At 37.7% G+C, this 24,398-nt stretch overlaps 1 protein-coding gene across 4 annotated transcripts in view; it reads right to left on the bottom strand.

Moving 5' to 3' along the window:
* DISC1 (DISC1 scaffold protein) overlaps positions 1 to 24,398 on the bottom strand; it is a 574,426-nt gene that overhangs the window by 66,204 nt on the left and 483,824 nt on the right. For 3 of the 4 annotated variants that reach the window (XM_072647488.1, XM_072647490.1, XM_072647491.1), the window contains one exon: positions 4,301 to 10,523. In XM_072647488.1, coding sequence (XP_072503589.1) covers positions 10,350 to 10,523 — 174 coding nt within the window. In that variant the 3' untranslated portion in view covers positions 4,301 to 10,349. Of the gene's footprint in view, positions 1 to 4,300; positions 10,524 to 24,398 lie in introns of those variants that run through there. The other variant, XM_072647489.1, reaches the window with a different exon arrangement.

Genomic DNA, 24,398 nt, shown 5'->3' with positions numbered 1-24,398 from the left:
AACAGTCATAATGGTCTTGAATAAACCTCAAAGTTCCTCCTGGACCCAAGGGAAGAAGACCTATCTGTAGATATTTCTGTTATTTACATGTAAATGAGAATATGGCCCTGGGCAATTCATGATATCTCAGTGCCTTTATTATAAATGGCAGAGAATATGCCAACCCATATTGGTAGAGAGTTTCTTCAGCTAGTAGCTCCTTATGCCAAGGAAATCAGAAGTCCAGTCTCTATGGGCCAAAGTGATTTTCCAGAAAAGGAACAAAGAATAAATTAATCCAGTTTTCTTAAGGGGGTGAATTTGGATGTTAAAAGTCAATGTTCAAAAATAGAGTATGATAAGATACTTCACAAAGCTAGGAATATTTGACCTTGAAGTTAATAAAAGGCAAACTTATGACCTACATGGTCAATAAATCTTGCTTGTTCATCCTCACTGTGTTGGAAAAGGCCTTAGATCAATTGCAGTGGGAATTGGAATTTTTTTAAAAAAAGGAGACTACTATTCTGGTCATAGGCGTTGTTTATCCTTCATTCTCAAAGAGGACCATGACATCAGGAAGATGAAGCCATGACTTGCAAACGAATTGGATTTAAGTGATGGAGGGCTGTACAAGGCCACCAGCCTAACATTTTCCTCCAGAGTCATCTGGATCCAATGATCAAATATAGCTAAGGATGACCAGAGATGGTGTCCACTGTTCTGGTAAATATATGAGTTCCAACTAGTGCTTCGTGCCCTACTGGCAGCTAGATTCCAAGCTGGTAGATGGTACAGTAGATAAGAATGCCTAACCTGAAGTAAGGAAGACCTGAGCTCAAATCTACCTTTAGACATGTACTAACTGTGTGGTCTTGGACAAGTCACTTAATCTCTGTCACTTTTAGTTTCCTTATCTGTAAAATGGGTATAATAATAGCACCATCCTTTTAGGTTAGCTGTGAAGATAAAATGAGATAATTGTAAAGTGCTTTGAAAATTATAAATGAGCATTATTATTATGTATTAGATTTAGAGATGAAAAGGATCACAGAAGTCATCTAATGCAACTCTCACATTTTACAAATGAAAAAACCAAGGCCCAAAGATATGAAACCACTTGATTAAGATTACACAGGAATTAAATGACATATTATGATTTGAACTTAAGAACTTCTGACTTTAAATCCAGCTTTCTGGCCTTTTCTCAGTCTTTGTTCTCCTTGACCTCTGTGCAGCCTTTAACACTGAAAAATCACCCTCTTATTTTTGGAGGCAATTGCAGTTAAGTGACTTGTCCAGGTTCACACAGATAGTTAAGTGTCTCAAATCAGATTTGAACTCAGGTCCTCCTGACTTCTGGGCTGGTGCTCTATCCATTGTGCCACCTAGCTGCCCCTAAAATCACCTCTTGTTGATATGTTCTTCTCTCTAGGTTTTCAGGACACCATTTCCTCCTGGTTCAACCTCCTACCTATCTGACCACTCCTTCTCAGTCTCCTTTGCTGGATGTTCATTCAGGTCATACCCACTACCCATAGGTGACCACGCAGGGCTTTACTGTGAAGCATCTTCTTTTCTCCTTCTAAACTACTTTGGTGATCTCATCAGCTTCCTAGGATTTAATTATCATCTCTATGTTGATGATTCTCAAGTCCAGCCCTAATCTCTATGTCAACCTCCAGTCTCACATCTCCACTTGCCTTTCAGACATCTCATAGACTGGACATCTCACAGACTTCCTAAATTGATCATGTCCAAAACTGAATTCGTTATCTGTCCCCCTAAATCTTGCCCTACCTCCAACTTTCCTATAACTGTTGAGGGTACCATTATCCTCCCAGTGCCTCAGGCTCACAACCTAGGTCCCAGCCTTCACTCCAATCACTTCCCAAGCCACCCCATATTCATTCTGTAGCCAAAGTCTTACACTTCCATTGCTGCAACATCTCTCAATATACCCCCTCCACTTCTCTGAGAAGTGGCCACCACCCTGGCACAGGGCTTGGACTACTGTAATAGCCTATTCATTGGTCTACCTGTCACAAGTCTCTCCCCACTCTAGTCTGTCCTTCATTTACCTGCCATAATGATTTTCCTAAAGTGCCAGTCTGACCATCTTACCGCCATACTCAACAAACAACAGTAGGTCCTTATCACCTCAACAAACTACTCTCCAGTCATCTTACACCTTATACGCCTCCATCTGCTCTTCAGCCCAATGACAGTGGCTTCTGTATTGTTTCATGAAAAGGAAAGAAAAAGCCACAGTTAAGAGATGGATGCAATTTCTCAGTCCTGGGCATTTCCTCTAAAACACCCTCCCTTCTCCTCCCTACCTCCTGGCTTCCCTGGCTTCCTTCCCGTCCCAGCTAAAATCCCACTCTCTACAGGAAGACTTTCCCGATCTCAGTTGATTCCACTGCCTCCTTTCTGCTAATTACTTCCTACTTATCTTGTATATAGTTTTTTTGTACATGTTTGTTTACTTGTCTCTTCCATTAAGACTGTGAGCTCTTTGATGGGAGAGATTATCTTTTGCCTTATTTTGTATCCCTAGCAGTCAGCCACGATACCTGGCAGAATGGGTACTTAATAAATGTTTACTGATTGACTGATTCTTGCCATGCTGTAGACCATATAAGGATTCCAGTCTGAAGCAGTCTCTGGAGGTCGGAATCTAAAAAGTCTTCTTGGGCTCTGAGTCAGCACTGGATATCAAGATTGGTTCCTGGGTCACCTGAATTATTTGTATCTATTGTTGTTTTGTTTTTATAAAACTGGAAAGAGATTCTTTGCTTGTCAACTCTTTACATCCCTCCAGGCCTACTAAGGAGATAAATCAATTTCCTACAGTCCTGGACTCAATCAATCCTCCAAACTTGGGATCTGACTTAAGACTTCATTACAAAGTCATAGAATTTGAGAGTTGGAAAGGACCTCAATTACCATTCAGTTTTGCCCATATCTTAAGTAAGTTTCTACCACAGCATAGCTGACAAATGACTTCTCCATAAAGATCACCAAAGAGAAGGAACTCACATACTTTTGAAGAAGTTCATTTTACTTTTGAATAACATTAATTGTAAGGAAGTTATGCCTTTAAGGATTACTCCTGACACTTCTCAAGGTTTAATTCAAATTCCCAAGACTAAAACCAGGTCCAGACTTTGGAAACAGGGCATGCGCATTCCTTTTGTGCTAATTTTTACCTAAATTATTTTTCTTTTTCCTCCTCCTCTTCTTCCTTCTCCTCCTTCTTTCTCTTCCTCTTTTTTCTTCTTCTTCTTATCCTCTTCCTTCCTCTCCTTCTCCTTCTTCTGCTTCATCTTCTCCTTCTTTTCTCCTCTTCTTCTCTTCCTCCTCCTCCTCCTTCTTCCTCTTCTGCTTCTCCTTCTTCTTTTCTCCTCCTCCTCCTTCTGCTTTCTCTTTTTCTTTAAATTAAATTATTTGTTTTCAGTGTTCAACAATCACTTCCATTTATCTTAGAATTTTCCCCCCTCATCCTCCCCTCCTTCCCCACTCCCTCCCTGAGACGGCATACAATCTTATATAGGCTATATACATACTTTCCTATTAAATACATGTTGCATAAAAGAATTAAAATGAATGGGAGAAACCATAAAACAAAACAAAATATAGTACAAAAGAAAATGATCTGTTTTTATCTGCAATCCAACTGCATAGTTCTTTCTCTGGATGTGGAAGGCATCTTGCCTCAAGAGTCCATTGGAATTTTTTTAAGTTCATGCATTGCAATGAAGTACTAAATCTACCAGAAAAATTCCTCACACACTGTAGTTATTGTTGTGTACAAAATTCCCCTGGTTCATCTCCTTTCATTCAGCATCAATTTAAATAAGTCTTTCCAGGCTTCTGTGAAGTCTTCCTGTTCATCATTTCTTATGGCGCAATAGTACTCCATTACATTCATATACCACAACTTGTTCAGCCATTCCCCAGTTGATGGGCATCCCTTTGATTTCCAGTTTTTGGCCACCACAAAGAGAGCTGCTGTAAATATTTTTGTACATGTGGGACCCTTTTCCATTTTTATGGTCTCTTGGGGATATAATCCTAGAAACAATATTGCTGGGTCAAAGGGCATGCACATTTTTGTAGCCCTTTGGGCATAGTTCCAAACCGCTCTCCAGAATGGTTGGATCAGCTCACAGCTCTACCAACAATGAATTGGTGTTCCAGCTCTCCCACATCTGCTCCAACATTTATCATCTTCCTGTTTTGCTGTTCTTCTTCTTCTCCTTCTTCTTCTTTTCTCTTCCTTTTCCTTCTTCTCCTCCTTCTCATTCTCCTCCTCTACCTATTCCTCCTCCTCTTCCTCTTCTTCCCCCTTCTCCTTCTCCTCCTTCTCTTTCTTCTCTATATTGTTCCCACTACCAGCAAAGTCAACCTGCCCCCAAATGAGTGCTAACCTTACTTTGATGATACCTCATTTGGACAGAACTAAAGGTCATAGAATTAAGATTCCATGGTGGAAAGAGTGCTCAATTTAAAGTCTGACAACCGAGGTTCAAGTCTTGACTTTGCTAGTTGCCAAATGTGTGACCTTGGACAAGTCTTTTAACATATCTAGGCCTCAGTTTCCTCATATATAAAGTGGTTAAATCAAAGGACCAATAAGGTCATCTAGAGCTAGAAGGCATTGGATCACAGAAATCTTTTAATCCAACCTCCTCATTTTACATAGGAGGAAACTGAGACACTGAGAGGTTAGCTACCTAAAATTACATTGTAAGCAAATTGGCAGAGGCTGAATCTGAACTTATGTCTCTTGATTGCAAATTCAATACTCTCCTCCCTTCTATACCTCTCTTCTCATTTCTGCCTTTCCTTTTGTCCTAGGTACCTTGCTGTCCAGTGCTTCTTCTAGGAGTTCCGTAAGTAACTCTATGAGAAATCATGAAGTGCACAAGGTCTGGCCTCATAATTACCTTGGGCAGAGGGAAAAGCACCCCTGATTAAAATGATGAAAATAGCCTGTTCTGCTTAAGACACATGGTCAATACATTGTGGTTAGAGTGGAAAAAGGAAATGTGGTGCTCTCTTATCAAGCCTGTCTCCAGTATTGAGCTGTGGCTTTGAAGACTGATGACTTTGATTAATCTAAGACCTTTTTACCATTGTTGGCTTAAAGTCTTTTTAACTCTTTCAAGGCAAATGAGTGAAATGAGTGAAATTTTTTAAAAAGTATTGGAGAGATGGGCAAAATAGCTTTTGCCACCCCAGAAAAAGGTTACCCTCAAAACATCCAACTTAAGACAAACAAGTCAAAATTACAATAAAAAAACAAAACAAAAACAAATTTCAGGAAAAAATATTGGTGATTTAAGGTGGGTGTTTGTCCTTTGTTGCTGAAGAAGACCATGCCATCAGAGAAATAATAACATGACTTGCACTTGACTTGGTTTTGAGTGAGGGAGGGCTGTGCAGGTGTCCAGCCTCACTTCTCCTCCAGAGCCATCTGAATCCAGTGACCAGACATTCATCAGTATGACTGGAGATGACCCAGGATGAGGAAATTGGGGTTAAGTGACTTGCCCAAGGTCACAACAGCTAGTGAGTGTCAAGCATCTGAGGTGAGATTTGAACTCAGATCCTCCTGACTCCTGCACTGGTGCCCTATCCACTGCACCACCAAGCTGCTGGATGATTTAAGGTAGGTGAACTTGAAAGATAAGAAACAATACTGAAGAAATTACCCATCTATGCAATGATCTGTCTGTCCTCAAAAGAGCTGAAGCTTGAAAGACTGGCAGCTCCCAAATTGTCTCAGATAATAACAGCTCACACTTCTGTGCCTCTTAAGGTATACAAAGTATTTTCCATACATTATTTCACTTGGTACTCACAATAATCCTAGGAGGTAGGTACTATGATTATCCCCATTTTGCGGATGATGAAACTGATCCAAACACAGGTTACGTGACTTGCCCAAGGTGATGCTACTAGTAACTATCTGAGAGAAGTAGGATTCCAACTCAGATCTTCCTGTCTCCAAATTCTTCCATATAGTAGGTGATATGCATTTCAGATAGTGTTTTACATTTGTAGGACCTATAAAGGTTTGAAAACACTTTCCTCCTACTGCAAACAATATTTCTATGAGTTATTCAGGTAATATCATCCTCATATTATGGATGAAGAAACTGAAGCCTAGAGAGGCAAAGTGAAAAGAGAAGCCCACAGACACAAAAATATAAAAGGTAGATCTGAAATAGGGGCTCCTGGACCTTTTACATCCATTTATAAAGAAGAGTCATGACCTAGTATTGTTAGCTTAGGAAAAGTCTAAGGTGGCCCAGGAAAATCCTACCTAAGATATACATTATAATGGTCAATATATTTTCTTGCCTTTCCCAAACACTTTGCACAATAAGAAAGCTGAATATTATTTTTAAATGACCTTCGAATTTGGCCTGGGGCTAAATATTCATTGGGGCTGGAGGTGGAGCAGGGAAGAGAAAAATGTGTAAACAGAAGACAATTATTCCTATTGACATAGACCAATGTCAATAATCCAGTAATTAAGAAGCCAACAGTTTTTTTCCTTCCAATTTGGATCAATCATACCGTATTTGTTTTGCTATCAATCTATCTTCTATTTATATAGAATATGCAAGAAAGCTAGCAATAAATTCTCAGGTAAAGTTCTAAAAGAAACACTTAATTTGAAGCTGTACTGATTCCTGGAAAACTCAGCAGCATGTGAATTGTTCTGAATATGATTAATAACAGTCATATATCATTTATTGAGAGCTAACTTCAAACTAGGCAAAATATTTCTGAAATGGATCCAGCATCTGATCAAAAAACAATAAATGGTTTTTTGAAAGACATATTTGGCTGACCCAACCATACAGAACACTACATGGTAGCCTCCTGTCTTCTACCAGCAATTGTTAATGGGGCACAGAGATACCTAGTGGAAAGGTAAACCTTGTCACTATTTCCTATGGGCAGGAGGCCTCTCTTTACATGGTATATCCAATGAAAAACCTATCAGAAAATCCTTAGATATTAGGCTGGATCATAACTTCAGCCCATACAAGTAATTTCTAGCTATAAAATGAGAAGGTGTGAAAAATTCATTCTCTCTCAAAGCAGTCAGGGATTGTCTTGTGGAAGGAGAAACACCTGTTCATAAGCTTTTGTTGTTGTTGTTGTTAGAAACAGGTGTGGGGGTCAGAACTCTACTGGGGCCATTTACCACAGCTGAACTCCAATGGCTCTGCTCACATCTGGATTTGACAGGTGAGAGTATTAGGGGGAATCAGGACTGCAGAGCAGCACTGATATAATGACATTCCAACAGCTGAGCTCTGATCATACTCACTGCACACAGTTGGTGGGAGAATGGATAGAGTAAAGGGCCAGGGAAGGACCTGGGGAGCCCCGTCACAGTCTGTCTGCAGCACTCTGATGATCTTTTGTGTTCCCAGAAGTTCTCTACTTGTTCTATTTGACCCTTATTTCTTACCCCTTGAAAGAAGGAGTTAGGAGCTTATATGGCATAGCTGCATTCCTGTAATATCTGTGTGAAAGTCTTGCTTTGTTGCTGACTTTTCAGCATGGCCTGGATTACTCCAGAGCCCAGGCAAAGACTGCATTTAAAAGGGCATATAAGCAACGGCTACGAAGACGATAATGTCTGTCACAGATTCAGATCACGGCTCTATCGCATTCTTTATGACTGCATTCAATCCTCCATCTCTAAGAAAGGGGCTCCTGGTAGGAGTGAATGGGATACAACAAACGTTATAGGTGTTTATTTATGCTTGAAAGAGAGTTTTCTAGATTAAAGCCTCTCAGCTAACTGTCAAGACAGATTCCCAGGCAAGAAGTCTACTGACTGGCAGCAAGGCTCTGCTGCTGCCCATCCTTGAGTGATCAGAACACAACATATCATGGACCAAGAAAACCAATTCAGAGCATACATTATGATCCTGTCGGGCCTCATCGTAGACACAGCCTCACTTAAGAATGGATGGGAATGATTTTCATTCTTTTAACATTATCATTGTGATTTTAATATTTTTAATTGCCTTAATTACTATTATTAAAGTTGGAGGCAAGGACGATTTAACAATTCAGCTGCAAAGGTGACATCAAAATGAGCTCAATATAGTTTTCAATTTAGTATGCAAAAAAGCATTAGCAGTAATGAAAGGTATCCCTACTTCTATTGGTTCTTTGATTTTCATTATCTGATAATAACTAATTCATTTTCACCCATCCTTCATCCCATAGCTTCACTTTTTTTTAAGTTAAAGGATGAAGCAAGGGTAAGATGTTTGTGCTAAGAAGTGATTCATCCTCTAAAACCTGTCGATGTAAGAGAAGAAGGCAGTGTCAAGGTGATGTGGTCACTCAAGGGCTAGACTTGGAGTCAGGAGGATGTGAGTTTGAATCCTGCCTCATATACTTACTAGCTGTGTGACCCTAGGCAAGTTACTTAACATCTCTAAGTTTCTATTTTCTCTTCTGTAAAGTAGGGATAAAAATAGCACCCACCTCGCAGGGTTGTGAGGATCAATTAAAATATGTATCAAGTGCTTTGCAAACTTTACATGGTAGTTGGGATGATAATGATGAGGAAAATGATGATAGCAAAGAGAATTCTCAAGCCTCAAAAGCTTTTATACTATTCCAAGAAGGAATTGAGAATGCTACAATATTAAACTGCGTAGAAAAGACAATACTTATATTCCCCCATCACTTAATCAATAAACATTTATTGAGCACCTACTATATGCTAGGAACAGGGGATACAAATAGAAAAGAAAGGAGACAGTCCCTGCCCTATAAGAGAGTATAATCTACATTTAATTCTTGTTATGGAATTGACACTAAAACATGAGATATGACAACATGATAATTACACAGCAGAAGAGGGAAAGATCAATATCACAGAATCTCAGACTTGGAAGGGATCTCAGGGTCCATTTGTACAATTTGTATCAGAGTTGGTCTTTCTCTTTCTCTTTAGGTCAGTATGCCTGACAAGTAGTCAGTTAGGCTCCATTTGCAAACCTTCAGTAAAGAGGAATATGCCACCTCCCTTACTGCAAAGATTTTTCATGCCCAAAGCCAAAACCTGCTTTCTGTAACTTCTCCCACTACTCTTAGTTTCATTTCCATTTAAAACCAAGAAGAACAAACTTAACACCAGACTGGTGGCTCAGTGCACAGAAATGGACTTGGAATCAGGAGGAGCTAAATTCAAATCTAGTGTAAAACATTTACTGGCTGCGTGACCTTGGGCAAGTCGCCTAATCACTGTGAGCCTCAGTTTTCTCATCTGTAAAATGGAAACAACATTTTACTTACCTCCCACAGTTGTTGTAAGGATAAAATGATCGACATTTAACCTATGTAAAGTACTTTGCAAGCCTTTAAACATCACATAATGTTGTTGTTTTTACTATTATGCTTTCTTTCACATGATAGCCCTTCAAATACTTAAGTGAGAGCTACCATGCTCTCTCTTCTCACCTTCTCTGCCAAATCTTCTATTCTTTACAAACATCCCCAGTTCTTTCAGTTGATCTTTGTGGATTATGATTTTTAACTCCCCTCATTATCCTGGTTACCTTTCTCTGTACTTCCTTCAGCTTGTCAATTCCCTTCCTAAAATATTGTACCTACAACTAAACATATTACTCCAGCTTCAGTCTGAACAAAGTAGAGCTTAGTCGAACGACAAACTTCTTCATTTTGAACACTATTTCTATTCATGCAGTCTAAAAATCACATCAACATTTTGGGGGGCACAGTGAGCTGTCATGTTATACTACTAATTCATTTAACTTGGAATCCACTACATTCCCCATGTTTTTCACAGAAAAAGTAGTTTCACTTTCCCCATCCATTCATGTGCAGTTGGACTTTTTAGCTTATGAGTGTAGGACTTTCCCACTTGTTCCCATTCACTTTAAATTGTTGAGAAATAGCTTTTGACTCAGTCTAAGGGAAAACAGCCTAACCATAAGAATTTTGCCAAAGTGGCATATACCGTCTTATTGGTGAGGAAAGAGGGAGAGGAAATAAGTTATCAAGCAGAGGATGTACAAGTGGTAGATGGATGACTACTGATGATAAGAGATGGGATTCTACCTCAGGTATAGGTCGGACAGAATGACCTCTGAGTTCCTGGAGAATCTACAGTTCCAAATTCCTATTATTTCCTTACCTGGAGCAAGAGGAAACTTATTGTATACTGTGATTGATTTATGATTGATTTCCAAGATCTCAGAAGTGCCTCTCATAGAAAATAATAGGAAAATCTACTTGTTTCCAACTGCCGTATTGCTCATGGATCATGATTCATTTTTAGTTATTTTCTCTTTTTTTTAATCTAGAGTTAGAACCTGACAGGTGGTAAATCTATACAAGATTAAAAGGATATGAACAAGACCTTCATCATGGCTATAGATTGCAGCATGAAGTTGATCTTCCAAATGCAATAACTTTTCACTTATGGCTTCACATTTTTCTCTCAGTTCTAGAGAAATAATGTAAGATTCCTGTGAAAAGAAAAAAAAAGAGAAAGGTCACTTATTCATTAGACACTGCACTGTGGGAAGCACCTACTGAAAATGTTTCACTGTCTGGCACATTATGTGAGAGTTTCCAATAGAAAGAACTTTTCTACCTCATCTGGGTCTGTCTCAGAACAAACATTTATTAAGGGCCTACTATGTGCCAGGCTAAGTGCCAAGGATTCAAAGACAGGTAAAAGAGAATCCTTGCGTTCAAGGAATTCAGAGTGTAATTGGGAACACAACCTGCAAAATAAGCTATACATGGGATAAATTGAAGATAATGAACAGAGGGAAGGCACTAGATTAATAAATCCAGAGGATGTCAGAGCTAAATAGGAACTTAGAGATCATCTAGTCTTCAATCTCAATTCTTTTTCATAGTCTTAATATTCTTTTCCAGGTATTTTTCCATATGAGTTTCAAGATTTTATCCAATTATTTGATCTAACCTGTTAGTACTTTGATTTGTATTGCATTAAATTTTTTAGGTAGTTTATGAAATGTTTATATTTTCAATAAATTTAAAAACCTAACTCCATTTGTTCAGTTATTCCTCAATTTCTGTCAAATTTTGAAGTTGGCTTTGCATAGGTCTCCTGTATGTCTTGATAAGTTAATGTCCAAATAATTAATCATTTGCATAAAAGACATTTCTCTTAGTAACTGTTTATATGGATTGTTGGCTGTGGCATACAGAAAAGTAGATGCTTTTTGTTTATTTGTACCTTCTTTTCCATTTAATGACATGATCAGACCTATGCTTTAAGAAGCTCCATGGAGAATGGATTGAAAGGAGCAGTGAATGAAAGACTTGAGGCAGGGAGACTAATTAGAAAGCTATTACAAATGTGGCTGTAACTGAGAGGTGATGAGGGCCTGGACCTGAGAGGTGGTTGTGTGAAAGGAGAATAGGAAATGACTTATAGTAGATCATGTGGGAGTAAAATTGACAAGAGATGACAACTGATTAGATGTGTGAGGCAAGAATAAGAGTGAGAAGTTAAGGATAACATCAAGATTGTGCAAACGCATGACTAGAAGGACAGTAGTAACCATGTGAGAAATAGGGAGGTTTGGAAGAGCGAAAAGTTTTAGGGAAAAGTTTTTTTTTGATATATTGAGTTTGAGATATGTATAGGGCTTCCAGTTCAAAAAGTCCAGTTGATGTCGTAGGATTAGAGCTCAAGAAGGAGTTTAAGGAGAAGTCTGTAGGTCTGGGAGTCATCTGCAAAGAGATGATAATTAAACCCATGAGAGCTGATGAGGTCACCACGTGGAAGTATAAAGAAAGAAGAGAAAACGACCTTGAAGAGATCCTTGAGGCACGCTCATCGTTATTGAAAGTAAGAGGGGACAACTAGCCAGCAAATGAGATTGAGGAGCAGTCTAAGAGGCAATAGTATCATAAACATGGAGAAGAAAATACATAGTCAGCAGTCGAATGCTTAGAGTGGTAAAAAAATGAAGACTGAGAAAAGGACATCATATTTGGGATTTCAAAGATCATCAGAACTAGAAATATTTTTAGTTCAATGTTGAGGCTGTAATAAAGTTCACGAGGGATTGAGAACTGAGGGAGAAGAGGATCAATTGAGACAATGAGAGTAGAAAGATTTTTCTCATAATTTGACTACAAAAGGGAGGAGAGATATAGAATAATAGCTTGAATGGGTAGTAGACTATGAGGATTTTTTTTAAGGATGGGAGAGACCTGGTATATTTGCAGGGAGTAGGCAAGGAGCCAATGGATATAGAGAGATGGAAATTTAGGGAAGGGGCACAGGATAGGGTGAAGGGTACGTGCAGGACGATTGGCCTTGGTGAGGAGAAAGACCACCTCTTCATCAAAGGCTGAAGTAAAGAGTTGGGGATGACACCAAGAGGTGTCATATAGAGGAGTGGAGAAGATAGAACTTGTGATGAACAGCCTGTATCTTCTCAGTAAAGCATGAGGTAAGGTCTTCTGTTGAGAGGTAGGGGAAGGAAAGGATGTACAAAGGTTTGAGGAGAAAAGAAAGTTTGGAAAAGTCTCTAAGAGACATGGAATAGGAAGTGAGGGCTCAGTTGAAATTCAGTAACATAAATTAGTAGTGAACCAAGTTAGCATAACTGTGTAACTTCTGCTGCAGCACATGAGTAACATCAGAAGAGACGGATGGTTAGAGGAATGCAAGTCTGAACTATGATCTGGCAAGGAATAAATGGTTATAGGACAAAGGGAAGAGGCATTTGAAAGTAGAAAACACTGATTAACCATAGGGACAAGATTTGGAAGGAAGGAAAATGAAACTAAGGATGACAGCCTGTATTGAAGGGCTGAAGGACTGAACTTCCTGGTGAGAACAGAGAATTAATTTGGAAGGAGGAGAGGATAGGGAGAGATGGAATGACAGCTGACTATGGCCAGATAAATCTCAGCATTCTTGACTATGGAAGTGAAACACTTGTGGGTCATTGTGAAATCAAACGACTATGGCCATTTCTATGTATGCCCGTCATTGAGTGAAGAAGTAGAAGCTGAGGAGATTGAGAGAAGAGTGACAGGGCCTGAACTAGGGTAGTGTCACAGAAGTAGGCAGCTAGATGGAGAAAAGCAGACAGAAAGTTTAAATGCTAGTTATTAAGTAGAATTGACAACTAATTGGATAATTCGGCTGAGGGATATTGAAAGGACACCAGAAAGTTAAACAAGAGTCAGACTATGGAGGTTTAAAAACCTCTGCTGAGGATTTTGCATTTTATCCTAAAGAGAACAAAGAGTCCCTAAAGATTTTTAATCAAAGGCATTTGGATGAACAGAAGGAAGAGTAAAGAATGAACCAGAAGTCACGATTCTGGGTGACAAGAAGGATGGAGATGACCTTGACAGAAACAGAGAAACTTAAGAGGGGAAGTTAATGAGTTCTATTTTGGCCAAGCTGAGTTTGTGATGCCACTTACATATTCAAGTGGAGATGTGCAGCAAGCAGTTGGTAATGCAGTACTTGAGTTCAAAATAGAGATTAGGGCTGGATTGGGGAACCAACTAAAGAGAGATAATCACCCTGCCTATAATTTTGCTGCTACCCACTTATGGCATTCTCTGTTTCTGTGCCTTTTCACTGGCTGTCCCCAGTGTCTGGTATGTCTAGTATGCTCACTCTTCAAATCTACCTCTTGGAAACCCTAGCTTCCTTCAAAATTCTGCTCAAAACCATCTCCTTCATGAAGCTTTTCCTGTTCTCTCCTCATCCCCAGTTTCTAGGACCTCCCATTGAAATTACCTTGTATTTATTTTGTATACACTTAGCTTTGTACAGATCATCTCTCCCTAATCCCTCCTCCTCTAATTTTATATTAATATGTAAGATTCTCAGGGACAGAGATTGATTTTGTCTTTTCGCGTATCCTCAGTGTTTATCAGCGTCTGATGTACACTGGGTACTAAATAAATGCTTACTGAATTTATTTGATGAAGTATAAACAGTTCTAAGGGCCAAGGAATGTGCTTTGTTTTCATTGGCCAATGTTTCCATTGGCATATGATTTAAAAAAGGATTTTTTAAATCACAAGTTTATAATTATGCCTTGATGTAACATCAACCCGGTAGTTTCAACATGCCAAATTCTTTCTTCCAATGTGTCTGGTAACTTTTCAGGTACCTTCAAGGTCAAGAATAATCTTCTGACCAGAAGCTAGAAAGAAACTCAGCAGGAACAACAAAATGCATTGAATACCATCTAATCCCCAAACTTATTTTTATAAAAATAATATGACTTAGTTCTTATGCAGGTAAATATTCTCCTTGAAGGAATTTTGGTCAGATTAGCAACAGCATCAATAGAAAATATGTGAGTGATTTGGTTACTGAAGCCCTGTGACTGTGAACAAATTGGTAATCCAATCACTAAGATGGTTTCTCAATACATGCATCATATACTTAAATATTTCAAAAGAGTAGAAAAGGAAGGGTGAGGGAACAAAGATTTATACAGAGCTCATTATGTGTTAGGTACTTTACAAATATGCTTTCTTTCAATATTCCCAACAGCTCTGTAAGGTAGATTCCATTATGCTTTCCCCTATTTTAAAGGTGAAGAAACTGAAGCTGAGATTCAGTGATTTACCCAGGTTCATAAAACTAGCAAGTATATGAAGGTGGATTTGAACTCTGATGTTTCTGACTCTAGGTCCAATGCTCTATCCATTGAGACACCTAGCTAACACCATTAGCCATATGACTCTAATGAGCTCCCAAGAGAATGACTGTATTTCAAAGTAAACAAGTTGTAGAAACCTAAACCAAACAAACAAACAAGAAATGCTAAACCATCCATCTTTTTTGCTCAAAGGAGCCTCTTTAAAATTAGAATTACTTCATGAAAGCTCCAAATCAGTTCCAAATTTCAGTTTTCTAAGACCCATTACTTATCTAAGAGGAAAAAATAATTATTTACATAGAGTCTTAAGCTTAAGCTTATATTTATTTCCCCCTTCTAGTTTACATATCAAAAAACCCAAATCCATGGCCTCTTGAGGGTAGCTTGCTTTGATGGATAAAAGCTACATATATATGTATATACATATGTGTGTATATAATTTTATTTTCCCACTAAGCTTCAGAAAACTAGTCTACATTTTCTAGTCAAGAAGATGGAAAAATGAACTGTTCAAAGGGAGCAAGGGTCTTTGTAAACCCCTTAAAAAGAAAAAACTGTACCATAGTACAGAACAATAGCTAAACCCACCCCCCCCAAGAAAATAAAAATCAACTCATTAAAATTAGTAGAGCAACAATACATTTTTAAAGGTAGTACAGAAAACAACTGAATTAACCATAATTCCAGAAGTAAGATAAATAAAAAAAGAAACAATGCAAGATTATCCTAAAAGATATTCTCAAATGGATAAAGTATGACAAACTTCTTTTTTTAACTTTTAAAGTTCTTCATAGCCTGGCTCCCGACTATCTTTCCACTCTCAGTGCACATTGCTTCTCTTACATTTTGTTATCCAGCTAAGTCACGCCAATCTGTTCCACAAATATGGCAGCCCAGATACCATTTCTGTGCTCTTGCACTCTTCCTTGTTCCTGGACTGCACTTCTCCCTCCCTTCTCCCTCACAAAATCCCTCTCTTTCTTAAAGGTGAAATGTAGCTCAAGTACCACCTTCTACACTAAGCTTTTCCTGATTCCCGCCATTTCTAGATCCTGCCCAAACTGATTTCTATCAAACATTGTGTTTATGTCCATTTTTCTCTCAATATATTTTGCATCTAAGTATGTATGTGCTTGTTGTCTCCTCCACTAGAATGTAAATTCTTTGAGAGTAAGGATTGCACCATTCTTCATATTTATATTCCTAGTTCTGGTACTTAGCAAATACCTAAGAAATGCTTGTTGCTTGATTGACAAATTAAATATTTTAGTTAATAATTAGCACAGATAAGAAAACCATAAGACCAATTTAGAAAAAAGAGAATTTCAAGAAAGTAAAAAAATGCATAAAAAAGTAAAATTGAAAATGCTAAGAAAAAAGAAAGATGGAGAGGAAGTAGTAACAAACATCCAATATGGGGAATATAATAGAAAATCTGAAAAAATGCTATAGGAACAATCAATAATCAACTTACTATAACAGTATAGTTATATAAAGAATATATTATGTTATGATATCATTATAATTTATTCTAATATAATATGAGAATATATTATATTAGTTATATAAAGAACAAATTAAGGAAATGGAGACATGAAAAAATTATTGAACTATCCAAAGAACTACATAACATCAAGCAATAGACAAAAAATGAATGAGTCAAGACAAATCTCAGAATTACTGACTTCCCAGAAAATAAAGAAAAATAAGGATCTGGACATGATGTTAAAGTCAAGCAATCAACAAAGAACTTCCCAGAATTAGCGATGTGAATCTTAGATACACAAAAAGAATGCACAAGGTCCCCAATACATAAGAACACCAGATTGTAATGACAAGAGGAAAATAATTCATATTTCTAAGAGATAGAAATTATTTAACAAGGATCACAAAACAAGATTATAGAAGACTATGAAACCAAGATTAGAAGGAAAGCAGAAACCTGGGATATAATTTTTATTTCCAGCGTTTCTGATAAAGGCCTTATTTATCAAATATATAGAGAATAGAATGAAATTTATAAGAATACAGGTCATTCCTCAATTGATGAATGATCAAAGGATATGAACAGGCAGTTTTCAGATGAAGAAATTAAAGCTATTTATAGTTATATGGAAAAATGCTCTAAATAACTATTGATTTGAGAACTGTAAATCAAAACAACTCTGAGTTACTACCTTATAACTATTAGATTGGCTAATATGATAGGAAAGGAAAATGACAAATGTTGGAGGAAGTATATGAAAATTGAAACATTAATGGACTGTTAGTGGAATTGTGAACTGATTCAATCATTCTGGAGAGCAATTCGGAACTGTGTCCAAGGGAAAATCAAACCATGCATATCCTTGATCCAGCAATACCACTACTAGATCTGTATCCCAAAAAGCTCATAAAAAAGGGAAAAGGATCTACATGTACAGAAATGTTTATAGCAGCTCTTTTTGTGGTTAGCAAGGATTTGGAAAGTGAAGGAATGCCCATCAATTGGAGAATGGCTGAACAAGTTGTAGCATATGAATGTAATAAAATGCTGTATGTAACGTAAATGTTGTATGAATGTAATGAAGTACTGTAAGAAATAGTGAGCAGGCTAACAGCAGGAAAAAACCCACCTGGAAAGACTTACATAAACTAATGCTGAGTGAAGTGAGCAGAACCAGGAGATCATTGTACATAGTAACAGCAACACTGTGGGATGATTGACTATGATACACATAGCTCTTCTTCGCAATGCAATGACACATGGCAATTCCAAAAGACTCACTATGGAAAATGTTATCCATACCTAGAAAAAGAACTCTGGAGTCTGAATGCAGATCTAAGCACACTACTTTCAACTTTTTTTGCTTTTTTTGGTGGCCTTTCCCTTTTGTTCTGTTTCTTCTTTCACAACACAACTAATGTAGAAATACGTTTACAAGATTATACATGTATAACCTACATCAGACTGCTTGTTGCCTTGGGGAGGAGGGAGGGAGGGAGAAAAAATTTGAAACTCAAAATCTTATAAAAATGAATGTTGAAAAGTATCTTCACATATAATTGAAAATAAAATACTATTTACAAAAAAAAGTTATAGTAGATTTTTTGAGGAAGACAAGATCTGACTGGAGAAATTTTTTTTTTATATTTTAAATTTTTTAAAAATTTATTTATTTAACTTTTAACATTCATTTTCACAAAATTTGGGGTTCCAAATTTTCTCCCCATTTGTCCCCTCCCCCACCCCAAAACACTAAGCATTCTAATTGCCCCTATCACCAATCTGCCCTCTCTTCTATTATCCCTCCCTTCCCTTGTCCCCATCTTCTCTTTTGTCCTGTAGGTCCAGATAACTTTCTATATCCCATTCCCTGTATTTCTTATTTTCTAGTAGCGAGAACAGTACTCGACAGTTGTTCCTAAAACTTTGAGTTCGAACTTCTCTTCCTCCTTCCCTCCCTCCCCATCCTCTTTGGGAAGGCAAGCAATTCAATATAGGCCATATCTGTATAGTTTTGCAAATGACATCCATAATAGTCGTGTTGTGTAAGACTAACTATATTTCCCTCCATCCTATCCTGCCTCCCATTGCTTCTATTTTCTCTTTTGATCCTGTCCCTCCCCAAGAGTGTTGACCTCAAATTGCTCCCTCCTCCCACTGCCCTCCCTTCCATCATATCCCCCACCCTGCTTATCCCCTTCTCCCCCACTTTCCTGTATTGTAAGATAGGTTTTCATACCAAAATGAGTGTGCATTTTATTTCTTCCATTAGTGGAATGTGATGAGAGTAAACTTCATGTTTTTCTCTCACCTCCCCTCTTTTTCCCTCCACTAAAAAGTCTTTTGCTTGCCTCTTTTATGAGAGATAATTTGCTCCATTCCATTTCTCCCTTTCTCCTCCCAATATATTTCTCTCTCACTGCTTGATTTCATTTTTTAAAGATATGATCCCATCCTCTTCAATTCACTCTGTGTACTCTGTCTCTATGTGTGTGTGCATGTGCGTGTGCATGTGTGTGTGTGTAATCCCACCCAGTACCCAGATACTGAATAGTGTCAAGAGTTATAAATATTGTTTTTCCATGTAGGAATGTAAACAGTTCACCTTTAGTAAAGTCCCTTATGACTTCTCTTTGCTATTTACTTTTTCATGCTTCTCTTCATTCTTGTGTTTGAAAGTCAAATTTTCTTTTCAGCTCTGGTCTTTTCATCAAGAATGCTTGAAAGTCCTCTATTTCATTGAAAGACCAATTTTTCCCCTGAAGTATTATACTCAGTTTTGCTGGGTAGGTGATTCTTGGTTTTAGTCCTAGTTCCTTTGACTTCTGGAATATCCTATTTCACGCCCTTCGATCCCTTAATGTAGAGGCTGCTAGATCTTGTGTTATCCTGATTGTATTTCCACAATACTTGAATTGTTTCTTTCTAGCTGCTTGCAATATTTTCTCCTTGACCAGGGAACTCTGGAATTTGGCCACAACGTTCCTAGGACTTTCTCTTTTTGGATCTCTTTCAGGCGGTGATTGGTGGATTCCTTGAACACTTATTTTTCCCTCTGGTTCTAGAATGTCAGGGAAGTTATCCTTGATAATTTCATGAAAGATGATGTCTAGGCTCTTTTTTTGATCATGGCTTTCAGGTAATCCCATAATTTTTAAATTGTCTCTCCTGGATCTATTTTCCAGGTCAATTGTTTTTCCAATGAGATATTTCACATTATCTTCCATTTTTTCATTCTTTTGGTTTTGTTTTATGATTTCTTGGTTTCTCATAAAGTCATTAGCCTCCATCTGTTCCATTCTAATTTTGAAAGAACTATTTTCTTCAGTGAGCTTTTGGACCTCCTTTTCCATTTGGCTAACTCTGCTTTTTAAAACATTCTTCTCCTCATTGGCTTTTTGAACCTCTTTTGCCAATTGAGTTAGCCTATTTTTCAAGGTGTTATTTTCTTCAGCATTTTTTGGGGTCTCCTTTAACAAGGTGTTGACCTGCTTTTCATGCTTTTCTTACATCCCTCTCATTTCTCTTCCCAGTTTTTCCTCCACCTCTCTAACTTGATTTTCAAAATCCTTTTTGAGCTCTTCCATGGCCTGAACCCATTGAATATTTATTTTGGGCGTTTGGGATACAGAAGCCTTGACTTCTATGTCTTTCCCTGATGGTAAGCATTGTTCTTCCTCATCTGAAAGGATGGGAGGAGATATCTGTTCACCAAGAAAGTACCTTCTATGGTCTTATTTTTTTTCTCTTTTCTGGGCATTTTCCCAGCCAGTTACTTGACTTCTGAATTTCCTCTCCACACCCACCTTGCCTCCAGTTCTGCCCAGCTAGTGCTTGGGGGCTGAGATTCAAATGCTGCTTCCCAGCCTCAGTGCTTTGGGCGGGGGCAGGGCTGCTATTCAGTGTGAGATTAATTTCAGCTGCTCAGGTGGGGGCAGGGCCACCACACAGGGCTCAGTTCCCTCAGGGGGTTTATGTGGAGACCTTCAACAATGGATCTGAGCTCCTGCCTGCTTTGGGAGCCCTTGTCTGCTGCTGCCTCCACTGCTGCCTCCCAAGGGGGCGTGAGTTATGGAGACGCCGCGCTCCCTTCTCGGCAAGCTGAAAAGACCCTCTCACTGACCTTTGGCACCTGTGGGTGGAGGGACCTGCACAGCTGCTGGAGATTCTGTCCCTGAAGCCTGCTCAGATCTGCTACCCTCAGTGCCGCACAGCCAAGGCAGAGCTGGGCTCTGCTCTGGGTCCGGTGCACGAGAGACCTTTCATGTCAGTTTTTCAGGTCTCTCTGGAACAGAAATCTCCTCCACTCCATTGTTCTGTGGCTTCTGCTGCTCCAGAATTTGTTGGGAGTTCTTCTTTACAGGTATTTTATGGGCTGTGGGTTAGGAGCTAGCATATGTGTATCTTTCTATTCCGCCATCTTGGCTCCTCCCCTGAGAAATTTAAGTACCATTAATTATGCAAAATTAAGATGCATATACCTTGAATCAAGAATTATCTACCCAATAATAGTATAACATTTTATTGCAGGAGATACATCATAGTATTCTAGCTTTAGAGACTGGAGAGATTGTAGAGACAATTCAGTCTAACATGCTATCATGTAACAGATGAGGAAACTGAAGATTAGAAGTCATGTGTTCTGACTACAAAGCAGAATATCATACACACACACACACACACACACACACACACACACACACACACATATACTTGAAGTAAGTTTTCTAATAGTTAAGCTGCTTGGCCAGAAAGAAAAATAATAATTTTAACAATAATGATGATAGCTAACATTTATATAGCACTTACTATGTTCTAAGCACTTTACAGTTATAATCTCATTGGATCCTCATAACTACCCTGGGAAGAAGATCCTATTAAACAACTATCTTACTCAACTTGAGAGTTATAAGAGACTTCAAAGACCATTTGATCTGACCCATAACTAAATACAAAACCCTTCTACAATATACCTGACAAGTAGCCACCCAGACTTTGATTGAAGACCACCAATGAGAAAAATCACATTCCACTTTGAACTACCTCTAATTATTAGGGAGTTTTTCCTTTCATCAAGTCTAAATTTGCCTCTTTGTAACTTTCGCTTTGTTCCTACAAGTTGATAAAAATGTGAGAACTCTGAGGGAGGAAAAGTCAGAAGAGGAAGGAGGTGGGAAGATGATCTGCAAAACTTCTTTGATAAAGGCAAAGTCCAAATGAAAGAAACCTAAATAATTATCAAAACACCAGAAGCACATTACATGGAATGCTTTTCTTATGTTTGGGTTAATTACAGAAATAATAAGAGTAAGAAAGTGTGTTTTCCCTTCCAAGAGGATGGTTAAATAAAAGACAAATCTAGCAACTGTAAAATTTAACGTAAATGGTCAAACTCATTAATAAAAAACTAAAAAAATGATATATTTGTTCTTTCTAGAGAGGAGGGAATTTTAATCAAAGAACCTGGAAGAAAGTATTAGAGATAAAATTATAAGTTTGATTATGTAATAATATAATAGAAAATGGAAAAGAGTTTTGAGCAACAAAAAAAAATGTCAATATAATTAAAAGGAAAGAAACAGATTAGGGAGAAATCTCTGTAGTAAATGTAACTGCTAAATTCAATTCTATCAGGTCCTCATCTCAAGGATTAAATAAAATTCTCTATTTGGCATTCAAAACCATTCATAATTCTTGTCTCCCATACCCTTTCGAATCTTTATATACCTTATGCCCCCTAATATACTCTGAGATTCAATGATATTGGCCTCCTTGAGGATCCTCTAGCAAGATACTCCACCTCCTGCCTCTCATAGGGAGAATGCTCTCCCCCCTCAACTCCGCCCCCTGACTTCTCTCATTTCCTTATGTTTTTATTGTTTAGTCATTTTTCAGTCTTGTCTGACTCTTTGTGATCACATTTTGAGTTCTCTTGGCAAAGATACTATAGTGATTTGCCATTTCCTTCTCCAGCTCATTTTACAGATGAGAAACTGAGACAAACAAAGTTAAGTGACTTGCCCAGAGTCACACAGGTAGTATCTGAGACCAGATTTGAAGTCAAGAAGATGAATCTTGGTACAACAGGAAGCCAGGAATGGGCAAGTCTGTGCACTTGCAATAGGAATTTAATAACTATCATTAAGATGTGCCCCCCAATACAAACACATATGAACAATAACACTCTTTCCTTGTTGCCAAGAGCATAATATGTCTAAGAAATATAGCCATTAGTATTGTAGGTATAAGAATAGAGGAAGTTTTGTACTTAATCTCATAATTATCTTCCTGTTGCTATCTCTGGAGCAAGGTAAGTCCTATATCATCAAATTCTTCCATCTAGAGCACTTTCTTCCTCTTATGAAAGAGGAGAGGAGTTTGGGCCAGGTTTATAGCCTCATGATTTATCCATAACATCATATAGCACTCTACTTGACCCTGTCCTATATAACTTCTCTGGGACTCAGTTTCCTCATCTGTAAAATGAAGGTTTGGAATTGATGGCCTATAAGGTCCCTTCCAAATCCAAATCTGTGATCCAGTAATCTTTCTCCCAGATCACCAGAGAATCTTCTGATCTCCCTCTTCATTGCTTGTCTTCCACAGATTTTGTTGTTGTTGTCTCTAGACCACTGTTTTACCCAATTTGTGACCATGTTACGTAAGAATATATATACCTTTACATTTATTTATTCAGTTAGATCTCTTCCAGAGGTGGGAAGATTCAAGTGGCCAAAGCACTGAAATTGCAAAAAATCTCTGCTCTCAAAGAGTTTACCTTCTACTGGAATGCTTGGAACTATCAAAAACTTGACATATTGATATAAAAATGAATTTTTTAGGTAGAATGGATCATCTTGCTGGATTCCTAGAAGGTATTACTCTAGCAATGCTTACAAAGAGCTTTTGGAATGAGGAAGAGAAGCAAATTATTTTTGCAGTTAGGGTGACGTTGAATAACTGTACTCATTCTGAATTCAAACTAAGTGATATTTCATTTTTTTCTTTCCAGTTTGGGATAATAAGAGGGAAAGTGACTTGGAAAGTATTCTTACCCAGTAAGGAAGGGATTTTCATACATTTATTTTAAGCACTGGAATTTCATTTTCCTTGACAGGGTCACTAGACTAATATGCCAGTAGAATACCAAGACACATTATTCTTGAAAAAGTCTCTTATGCTACTGTTCTGGATTATATGGAAAGATGAACAGTTTCTGTACTATCCTGACATAGGTCTCAAAGAAAATTTTGACCTTCTAATCTACTAACACTGTCAAAAAAGAAAATTAGGTAAGTCTGGCATGACCTCTTCTTGAAAAAGACATGTTGGTTCTTAAAAATCACAAAAATCTTGAATGTCACATTTTTAAAATCATAGAAGAGGATTTCCAAGGATTATGGGAATCCAATGTAAGAGTTAAGACTGATAAAATCTATAGTCATCACCATAAGAGGATCTCAATGTAACACAATCAGAAATGTGACTACTAAGGTTCTAAGCTCTTAGGTCAAAGGAAAGTGTATTACAAAGAACTAGAACTATTTCACATGCCAAAGAACCCCAGTTAGCATTGCCACAGGCTACAATCAACAACAAGAAATAAAATAAAAAATAGAACATAACATATAGCAGGGTAATGGAATATGGCTTGCACTCAATAATTATTTATTCAGAAAAGTTGAGCATGATTGTTCAGGAGAAAAAAAGTAGTTTTTACCAGCACTGATTATTTCTAAGCATTCCTATTCAGAAAACTGGGATAGAAATATCTTTAAAAGGTATATTTCATGACAAAAGGTCTTATAAAAAGTAAACAAGAATGAATAATTTAAAGGGCTAAGTGTTCTGAAAAAGAGAGAATAGATTATTTTTGGAGTCCAATTAACACTAAATGTACTGAAGAAACCAGCTATGGTTTGAGTGTTAAAGAAACAAATAAAATAAAGAATGGGGAATACCATAAAAAAGATGAAGGAAGGAACTAACTCTTTCTTGGACATAAGGGACAACAGAAGAAGACTATTCAAGCTTAGATGTGGAAGCAGTGGTGGGAGAGACAGGGATCTCACAAATTTCAATCTTTTTTCTATGCAAAACAAGGGAAGGTTTAAAATAAATAAGCATTATAGAATATTTCCACAAATAAAAGTCATACTCACTGGTCTTGAATTAAACCACTAATCTTTTAAAGCAAAAAATAATAATATCTGACATTTACATAGCACTTT

Source organism: Notamacropus eugenii, chromosome 2 (genome assembly GCF_028372415.1).
Source record: "Notamacropus eugenii isolate mMacEug1 chromosome 2, mMacEug1.pri_v2, whole genome shotgun sequence".
Classification (NCBI taxonomy): domain Eukaryota; kingdom Metazoa; phylum Chordata; class Mammalia; order Diprotodontia; family Macropodidae; genus Notamacropus; species Notamacropus eugenii.
This window is presented reverse-complemented; position numbering and strand designations above follow the sequence as displayed.